General features: G+C 41.5%; 1 protein-coding gene across 2 annotated transcripts in view; it reads right to left on the reverse strand.

Moving 5' to 3' along the window:
- The window catches only part of fat4 (FAT atypical cadherin 4), a 134,572-nt gene extending 127,416 nt beyond the window's left edge, over nt 1–7,156 (reverse strand). For both annotated transcript variants that reach the window (XM_008421151.3, XM_008421150.3), the window contains exon 1: nt 1,610–7,156. In XM_008421151.3, coding sequence (XP_008419373.2) covers nt 1,610–6,712 — 5,103 coding nt within the window. In that variant the 5' untranslated portion in view covers nt 6,713–7,156. The remainder of the gene's footprint in view (nt 1–1,609) is intronic.
- Between the last annotated feature and the right edge of the window lie 3,619 nt (nt 7,157–10,775).

Here is a 10,775-nt window from a genome sequence, read left to right on the forward strand (position 1 = left end):
CTGTCGACAGATCAGCTATGAGTTGTGCAACTTAAATATTTGGCTTATTTGATAGGGGGACAAGAAATGTGGTCAGAGTTAATAGGAAGATAGATGAAGCTAACTAAAGGGAAAACTTGAAATAAAACTTCTTAGAGGCAGAATATGACTTACGATGAGAGAAGATAATGACCCTAAACATGCAGCAACAGTTGCAAATTAGTTATTTACATCAAAGCAGATTTATACGCTACAAAGGCTCAGTCAAAGTCGAGACCTAAATCCAACAGAGGACTTGGGTCATGACTTAATAATGAATGTTCACAGATGCACTCCTAACCTGACTAAGTTTGACCTATGTCACAAACACACAAATGACTTCCAGGTGCCATTCATAGTTTTACCTCTAAGGAGGCTAAATACAAATGCATGCCACACTTTTCAGATTTTAATTTTTAAAAATATTAAATATACGCTTTGCAGCTATGTTCCATGTTTTTGTTACGTAGTGTATCACATGAAATTCCAATAAAACACACTAAAGTTTGTTTGTATAGTACTTTTTAGGGCACTAATAACACTTTCCAGCAAATGGATTGTTACAATGACACAGTTCAAGCCTAGACTGAAACCAAACCGAAGTTTAAGATTTGAGGATGGAAAAGTGAAGCTCTTTATTTAACTCAGCAACCTTGTAAGCAGAGAAGCAGATTGCTAACTCAAGTGAAAGCAAAATGAGAGAACATCTGATATTTCAATATGACCTTTCACAAACTGTTACAGTTACATCTGCTAACATAATATCACAGTTTGTCTCTGATATTTAAAACTAACACAAACCCATCTCCAAGAAAAGAAGCAGCTTGCATATTTTTGTTGTTTTTTGATTGAAGCTTGTTGTAGCAAGGTGTATGAGGTCTGGTTAATGGTTTAGAAAGTAATTAAAAAAAAAATCACATTTGGTTTTGATTTTACTGGCAGCTTGCCATCAGCCAACCAAATCAGGCCTAAAGTTTTTTGACATTACATGTCAAAAAATAAAATAAAAAAAAGTATCACATCATGAAAACTCACAGGGCAACTTAAATTTATCTTAGAACGCAACATCTTTTTATAAAGTCTGTAGAGGTCAGCCAATTTTAATGGTCACTTATTGCCAGTGGAGCCAGTTCCTGGTGGAATAAAGGTATCCAAGACCACCCCAGTGCCAAAACACCCTCAAGCAGCTCAAACACAGAGAAATTGCATACCTGCACGGCAAGACCACATGAATGACTCTTTTTCATTTCAACAACATATATTATATGAAAGCACATTATATAACCACTGATAAGAAGATGTTGGTGGCATAAAAGTAACAAAGGAGCTTGTAAAGCAGACTTGCAAGAATGCCTTTTTATCCGGGCTATGATAGCAAAATAAAACCTGCTTCACTGATCTCCACTAAAATGGCAGTTTATTATACAAGTACTTTGGAATTTATTAATCATATTGCATTGATGTCAAATAACTGCCAGTAGTTGAGTTCATGTCCTTCTCCTGCCAAGCAGATCAAACGAGCCATCCTTTGCTAAATTTAAGCTCCCTGTTAGGTGCTTTCAAAGACTAAAACAGTCAGCAATGTTCTTACCTCAGCACGCTGTGTTCTGGGCTGGCTGGCATCTGTCTCAATGGCGTACACGTCCACCAGGTACAGGTCGGACCCTTGTTCCCTGTCCAGCTCCGCAGCAGTCTGTACCACTCCAGTGTGGCGTCCAATGGTGAAAAGGCGTCCAACGGATTTTCCGCCACTCCGTACTGCCACAATGAAATACTCCACTTTTGATGAAGAGCCCCTTGGACTTGAGGCATCCAGGGAGATGACATTTGTTCCAGGTGGCTGGCCTTCTTTAAGGATGGTTATGTATTTGGGCTGAGAGAAAACGGGTCCATCTAACCCTTGAAGGATGATTGTCAGCTCAGTTCTGGAGGTCTTACGGTCGGTGCCGTGGTCTGTTGCTGACACTGCCAGGGTGTACATGAGTCGGGATGGGACCAGCTGGGAAGCCAGGCGAATATCCCCGCTGTACCTGTCCATAATGAAGGTGTCTGCATCCCCTTGCAGAAGCTCATACTCCACCTCCCCGTTTTCCCCATCATCAGGGTCAAGGGCCATCACTGTTGTCAGGATGGAGCCAATAACAATGTTGGGCTCAGCCACGAGAGCATTCTGGGATACAAAAGTAGGAACATTGTCATTCAGGTCTGTGACCCATATTGTGACATTTTTTAATGCAAATCGTCGGAATTCAGCTGGAACTGCCTGATCTGTGGCTTTGATGGTCAGCTCAAACAGGTTGGAAAACTCCCTGTCAATTTCCTTATTGGTGTAAATGAGCCCAGAGCTTGGGTCGATGTTGAAGTGGTTCCCTCGAGGAATCTGCTGAACAATGGAGTACTGTAGCTGCCCGTTTATGTCTGCATCCGTGTCGTGAGCTATAATGGTCATGACTGAGGCTGAGAGAGGAAGATTTTCAGGGATAGATTTGAAAATGTCTCCAGGGGCAAATATAGGAGGGTTGTCATTAAAATCCCGGACATGAATGACCACGGGTATAGATGAGGAGCGAGGAGGTCTACCGTTGTCCTTTGCAGTTATGTTGAGTTTGTAAAGTGATTGTGTTTCATAGTCCAACTTTTTAAATAGAAAGATGCTGCCGGTGTTGGGGCTAATACTGAAAGTGCCGTGGTTGTTTGTGGCTGTGATGCTGTATGTTATGTCTGCATTCTGACCCAAATCTGCATCCGTGGCAGTCACAGACGCCACAAGCTCCCCTATCCTCATGTTCTCCAGCACATCCACAGACAGGGAGGATTTAGGGAAGGATGGGGCGTTATCATTTTCATCCAGAATGCTAATGCTCAGCAGACAAGAGGAAGACAGAGGCACAGTTCCAGCATCAGCAGCTATAATTTTAAGTGAGTAAGAAGAAGTGGTTTCATAGTCCAGCTTTCCAACTAAAGTCACCTGTCCAGAGCTGCCATCTATCATGAATTGACGTTCCTCATTGCCCTCAACGATGTGATAACGAACAAGTCCATTTTTGTTCTCATCCACATCTGAGGCAGAGACCCGGAGCAGCTGAGTCATGTTTTGAGCTGACTCAGAGATGGAGGCCTGATAAACGTCTTTAGTGAATTTTGGAGGGTTGTCATTGATATCTTGAATGTAAACCTGCACCTTGGCCTGATCTCTGAGGGGTTTGGGGAGACCCTGATCTGATGAGACGACAATGAAGCTAAACACAGCAGCACCCCTTTGCCTCATCAGTGACTCGCGGTCCAGCTGCAGCGTGCTGGTAAGCTCCCCGGTGATGGTGTTCAGCTCAAAATTGGGCTGCGGGATTTCAAATGTATATCTGACCTCACTGTTAGGGCCGAAGTCTTTATCCTCAGCAAAAACATACCCAACAACTGATCCTCTCGTCTGTTCCTCCTCAAAATGAAACACATAATTAGTACTATTGAAGAGAGGACGGTTATCGTTCACGTCATCCAGGATCACGGTGACGTTTACTGAGGTGCTCAGTGGTTCCACAGCCCTGTCTTTGGCTTCAAGCACCAAGTTATATCTGTCCTGAATCTCTCTGTCCAGCTCTGTTTTGATGTATAACTGTCCATCTGGAAAAATCCCAAACACATCACCCATGTTGCCACTGGTGATGTCATACATAATCTCCCCGTTGAGACCAGAGTCTTTGTCAGTGGCCTGCACTTTAAAGAACCGGCTATTGACGGGTTCAGACTCTAGAATGATGACTTCATATGAGAGCTGATCAAACACAGGTGAGTTGTCGTTGACATCATAAACGCTGACAATCAGGATGAGGCTGGAGGTTAGCCGGGGAACCCCCATGTCTGCAGCCATGACTTCAATCTCGTAAGAGCTCGTTGTGACCTCCAGCGGGCCAGTCAGTGTGATCAGACCATGCCGCTCATGGATGTGAAACAGGCCTTTTGGGTTCTCTTTCAGGCTGTAGATCACCATGCCATTGGGACCTTCGTCAGGATCCGACGCTTTTGCCTGGAATATTACATGTCCGGTACTCCAGTTTTCCACAGCGCTCACATGCTCCATATTGTGAATGAAATGAGGAGCGTTATCATTTAAGTCCTTCACAGTTATGTTTACAAATGCCTCTCCTGTGATCTCGCCGGCTCTGGCTACAATTTTAAGCTGATAAAATGCTTGCTCCTCTCTGTCTATCTGACTGGATGCTGTGATCTGGCCTGCATTGTTCACAGAAAAAAGCCCCCTCTGATCACCTGAGGTGATCAGATAGGAAATGTTTGTGTTTAGGTCCAGTGTGGTGGCCGACACGGTGCCTATGACTGTCCCAAGTGCTACATTTTCAAACATGACAAAGCTGTACACCCTCTGATTGAAGACAGGTGGATTATCCTGTGTGTCTATAACAGTTACAGTCACAATGGCCTGGATGTGTGACCGCACGCCTCCCCCATCTGCTGCTGTCACCTGCAGCTGGTAAGCAGTTTTCTCTTCTCTATCCAGGGGTACTAGAGTTGTGATTTTCCCTGTATTGCTGTTAATACGGAATTTGGAAGTGTCTCCTGCTGTAATTATGTATTTGACAGTTCCATTTCTTCCCAAATCACGGTCTGTGGCTGAAACAGTGGTCACATAAGAACCCGAGGGTTCATTTTCTTTCACATTGGCAAAATACTGAACAGGGTAGAACACTGGTCTGTTGTCATTGATATCCCAAATGGTGATGTTGACATTTCCTACAGAGTGCAGTGGGGGGCTGCCTCCGTCTGCTGCACGGATATGGAGCAAATATGAGGCCTGATGCTCCCTGTCCAGCTCCACGGCTGTGCTTAATCGGCCCGACACAGCATCCAGACGAAACAGCTCCTGAGTGCTGGCAGAGGTCTCTGCATCAAATGAGAACCGGATAGTTCCATTGGCCCCGAGGTCGTCGTCTGAGGCAGACAGCAGCACCAGCTCAGTGCCAGCAGGAGCATGCTCCACCAGAGAAACGTGATATGTGCTCTGAGTAAATGTAGGCACTTGGTCATTCACATCCGTGATGTTAACTATCAGTTTAGTGTAGGAAATCTTAGGCTGCAGCCCCTGGTCTTTGGCACTAATGTTGAGCACAATTTCAGATGCGATTTCTCTATCCAGCAAAGTGGCACTGGTAACCAGGCCACTGTTTTCACTGATGGAGAACCAGCCCAAAGTGTTTCCAGACACCAGAGAGTATCTCAGGTTGGCGTTCTGCCCAGAATCACCATCTGTTGCAGAAACCCCTTTAATGTAGCTGCCCTTTGGAGTTCCTTCACTGATATCTACTCTGTACAGTGTTTCCTGAAATATTGGGGGGTGATCATTAATATCATTCACAAAAATAACCAGACTGGCAAAGGAGGACCTGGCCATAGGTTTGCCATTATCTGAAACAGAAACAGTCAGATTATATGAGGAAATCCTCTCTCTGTCTAACACACTCGCAACTTTAATCAAACTTAGATTGGGCACAGAAGATGTGTGCACTTCAAAGTGCCTCTGCTCGTTGCCTCCTAAGATTGAAACAGATATGTTGCCATTAGCTGTGGGTGAGTCTGAGTCTGAAACTGTGAGCAGAGCTACAACTGTGCCTATCTGTGCATTTTCATCAACAGAGGCAAATTTAGAAGTGGTGGGAAAATATCTGAACTTCACAACGGGGTCATTATCATTCACATCTAAAAGTTTTATTGTGGCTTCTGTCCGGCCTGACAGAGAGGGAACACCATTGTCTACAGCATGAATGGTCAGTGAGTACTCTTTCTTAATCTCATAGTCCAATCCCTCCTTTATAATAATAGTACCTAATTTAGGATCAATTTGAAAAGGCGTCCCCTCATCTAAAAAGTACCTGATTTCAGCATTGGCTCCCTCATCCTGATCTGATGCTGTGATCTGCAGGATGCTCGAACCTACAGCTGCATCCTCGAACACACTGGCTTGGTACTGATCTAGCTCAAAAACAGGGGGATTGTCATTTATATCCTGAATAGTGACGTTTACTTGCAGGTAGCCAAACTTTTTCGGCTCTCCTTTGTCCTCCACTTCGATCAGGAGCTGGTAGAAGGGGGTAACCTCTCTGTCCAGACCAGCGGTTAAAACGAGGTGCAGGAATGCCCCCTCCCCGCTGGGATTGACTGTAACATCCAGACTGAATCTCCTCTGCTCGTTTCCCTTCACTATCCTGTAAGTGGTGTGATCAACTCCGTTGCTTCCAATGTCAGAATCCGTGGCAGTGTCCAGGATCACTTGTCTCCCGCTGCTGGCGTCCTCCTTAAAGGACACCACTATGGACGCGTCTGGAAACACCGGAGAGTTGTCATTAATATCCAAAACCACGATCCGGACCTCCGTGGGGTAGGTCGGCTGGCTGGACAGCACCACTACGTTAATGACATCACTTTGGAGAACTTCTCTGTCAATCACCGATGATGTGGAAATGACTCCAGTGGTGCCGTTAATCGCGAAAAGTTTGTGGCTTTCGCTGAAACGGTACGTGAAGCTGGGCTTGGTCTCTATCGTGCCCACATAGGTTCCGACAGGCTGCTCCTCCAGGACACGGAACTCTTGGCGGACTTGGCTGGACGCGCAGCTCCGCGCCAGAGTCCACAGCATCAGCAGAACAAAATGAAACCGGCCAAAGCCTCTAACTGTGAGCGCCATGGTCAGTCAACCTGTCCTCCTTTCTCAGACAGAGTCCATGCCGATGATGCATCAACTTTACAGAAGTTAGAGCCTCCACAGCATTGTATTCCACAAAGTGTCTGCAGCCAAAATTCAATGAGAAAAGCAGCAGCAGCTCTTCCCCTCTATCCGCACTGAAGTGTCCCAGAAGTACTCCACAAGTGTTATTTCATCCAGCTGCAACAAAATCCTCTGGATGGAGGAAAATTATTCCTGCAGATCAGGGAAGTTTCATTTCAGCTTCTCTGATTGCCTCTTGTTTTGTTTTTTTGCGCTGCTACAAAAAGCCAGAAAAAGTTTCCAGATCCTTGGAGATGCGTAAAGAAGTTTATAAAAAGTTAGGGCGCGCTGAGCATACGCGCACCGTCCCGGGGAATAACGGTGCTCCAGTCATATTGCGCTCAGGAGTCCCAGTAAGTTAGAACAAAGCTGGAGTGGAACAAACTCCCTCCCATCGCTGATCCCATTGGATGTCCTGTCTTCTGTCTGCCCGCCCTCTGCCGGCCCTCCTCATGGCAGCTCAGCTGGTGGTGGAAGGTGTCAATCAAACATACAGGTAGCAATATCCCCCAGAGATCTTAATTATAAGCATTTACATGTCTTAAAGCTGGATTCATTTCCAGAAGAAAGACAATATTTTATACACATTCAGGTTTAAGGGGGGTCTTCAAAAAGAAAGATCTCAAAAATAAAAAAAGATACAAAAGTTATTTGGATACATTAAATGCCTTGCATTATAACAATTACAATGTTAGTCTCACACTTTATGTTGTTTAGTTTCAATATTTAAAGTCTTATAATAAGTATCTAGAATGTTACTTAATTTTAAAGAAGTTAAGTAAAAGGTAAAGAAAAAATCCTGAAAGTGTCAAAAGTTGCAGCAGATTACAAATGCAAAAGTCAGGTTGTGGTCCTTAATTTGCAGTCTACATATATTGACTGGTAAATAAATATAGCATTTTAAATTGTCTACTCTAACATAAAAAAGAGGAGTACAGTTTTATGTCTTAATATTGGTGATCTGATATTTCTCTTATAGCTTCATGTCAAACTTTGTAATTAGTAGGCTTACAAATATGAGTATGCACCACCATCTAGTGGCCATACTGTGGTACTACAAAACAAGGTAGGTAGAAGCTGATGCAGATTATTAGTTTTCAGCATCATAAAGTGAGGACCTGTATAATTTTATAATATATAATACTTATTATTATTACTCATATCACTTCTATTACCAGCCTCTTATAATCAGTACAAGTCTTCAGAAGTACAGCAATAAAAACTGAATAGAACTGTAGGTGAAGAGAGGATGCATTATAGTTATGGTAAAAAAGATAAATACATAGGTAATTTCAGAGGAAAAGAGCAGTTTTAAGGTGGCTTTCTTTCTTTTTAACACAGTTAATACTTTTTTTGACTACTGAAATAAATTTCAAAATTCAAAATGATTTTTCATGTATTTGATTTATTTTATGTAGATTTACAATTTCCTGACAAAAACAACATTTAGATTATCCTATGTTTTTATACAATTATTACATTTAGGTTTATGTGTTTCAGTTGGAAAAAAAAAACTTGACAAAAAAGTGGTTCACATATTAGTCAAAGCATCTTTGGGATAACCCATGCAGCTCTTAGGAGATGGAAAAGCACATTCCTTTACATGGGAGGATGAGATTTCCTTATGAATAAAACTAACATCCAACAGCGACTTTGTCAAAAACAGAACATAGTAGCAAAATGAGAATTGAATGTCACTGTAATATAAAATTTCCCATAAAGTAAAGCAGAAATCTAAATTCTACTAATTTGTGTTGAGAGATCATTCTTCTGATCTTTGACCACTACTCTCTGTAAAATCTCTGTAAATATTCCAGAGGTCTGCAGACTGAGAAGGCAAAGGAAAAAGGCCTGGCAGTCAAAAATGTCAAATTGAAAGTACTCTATGGCCAGACGCTTTTTCTTGTTTTCTATTTTGTAAAATTGCAAGAACTACTATTGTTTCATTTGTTCTGCTCAACAATAAACTAAACACAAGGAAAGTATTCTGGTTTCTGTGGAAAATGGATCAGTAAATCATTGTAGATCCAAAACATAAACAGGGTCTTTAAGGTTTGGCTGGTGAAAAAATTAAATAAACACGGCTTACAATCTCTCTAACTTTTCAACTTGACTATCTTTGTCTAGATTTGTTTAATGTGGGTAATTTCAGCAACAAGAACAAAATTTGTCTCACTCTTGCTTTATTTAGCCAAGTTTTATAAATAGGTGTGCCCACGCGCATAATACTATCATGTAAGACAAGGAGGTGGAGGGGGCACCAAAAAAGTCAGACTAAATCATGATAATTACTCGTAACAACAACATAGTTAAATAAAAATGTGTGAAGCATGTTAACAGACATAAGTAATACAAAAGCAACACATTTTTCCATCCGTTTAATGTCCTACTTCTAAAATAATTTACTATGCACCGCAACGTTGCAGTATGTGAATCCAAAATAATTGAACTTTCCTTTATGAATTCAGACCATATTGGTGTCTTTAGGTTTTACATCAAAAAAGTACAGCATGTGAAAGTGTGGAGCACCACACATCGTTTATGCCTAGGGCACCTAAATAGTTAGCAACGGCAATGAACCCCGTTTGTAATTCTACTTACTGTCAATTTAAATTAAAAACATGGTTGGCAAAAGATGAAAACTTATCCATGTTGGGAATTTTCAATTTGTCTATAATACATATAAATATTTCAAAGGCCTCCCATTTGTAAAAAACTAATTCTAACAGTTTTGTTTTAATTTGTGTATTCATCAACAACCTGAGCTGGCAAAACAAATATATTAAATTTTAGAACTGTGGTTTACGCTCACACAAAATTGTCCTGAGCGCCACAAATGACCCTTAGAACTCTCTTTGGGCAACCCTGCAAAATAATTGTAATAAGACACCATTTTGTCTTTTTTTTACTTCAGGTCTTACAAAGAGAATCAAGGTAGCAGTATAATGTTAATGCAGGATGACGATGTTCAAAGTTTTTTGCACATTGAACCAAACATCTTGATCATTTCTAGAAACGGCTGCGTAATGTCTGTTTACACGTATGAGAGGTCGAGTTGAGGTCAGGCAAGTTCAAGGAAAACTAACTAGAGATGGAGGAAACTGTTTAAATTTCAATGAAATTACGCCTGCTGCTGAACTTCTGCACTCCTGTGAAATAACATCACAGAGGGATAATTACAACCCCTCCTGGCTTTGAGCGACATAAATGTTTATTCAGGTTTGTTATTTGACAATTTGTGGCTTCTGTAATCAGAGCACTTGTTGCCTGGATGTTAAGTAGGACATGAGTCAAGCAGTGCATGTGCGTTTATAGATTGGGCAGCACAGGCGCTGGCTGCTTTGACACAGATTCAGTGTTCTGGTCGCGGGCCGAGGATCAAAGTAGATTACCTCCGCACAGGAGATGCTGAGCTAACCGGATTACAAGAGAAGACCAGCGGCTCTCAGGAGGCTTTGGATGCAAACATCAACATGAAGTTATGTTTGAGTTAATTTACTTAGGATGAGACATGGGGAGAAGATGTGTTTAAATGCAGCAAGAGAAAGTTTGTAAAGCTGCCTGATGGATAATGTTTTACTGTTTCGACAAATATTCCTTAACATCCATTTGTTGTTTTGTGGTGCTGTTCTCAATTTTTTTGGGATAATGAATCTTAGTTCATTTCAAAAGATTTAATTTATACAAAACAGGTTCTCAGACTTCATGTTTGAAGGATCAAATTTTCTGTTCATATGAGGACAATGGTCCAGAACCAATACTGATGAGCACATCGTTTTTTATTACATTTTCATAAAAATATTTATGTGGCCCTCTTTCCTCAAGAAAGCCACATAAATAGAATTTCAATATAAAAGTTGTGTACTCAAATATTAAATGTTGTATAAATCAAATCAAAGCTGTTTTTATATGTATTCTTCCAAATTACATCAATGTGAAAAGATGTTTACTATTGTTTAATTTCAAGAAGTACTCATCAAAT

This window comes from Poecilia reticulata, chromosome 10 (genome assembly GCF_904066995.2).
Source record: "Poecilia reticulata chromosome 10, P_reticulata-male-v2, whole genome shotgun sequence".
NCBI lineage: Eukaryota > Metazoa > Chordata > Actinopteri > Cyprinodontiformes > Poeciliidae > Poecilia > Poecilia reticulata.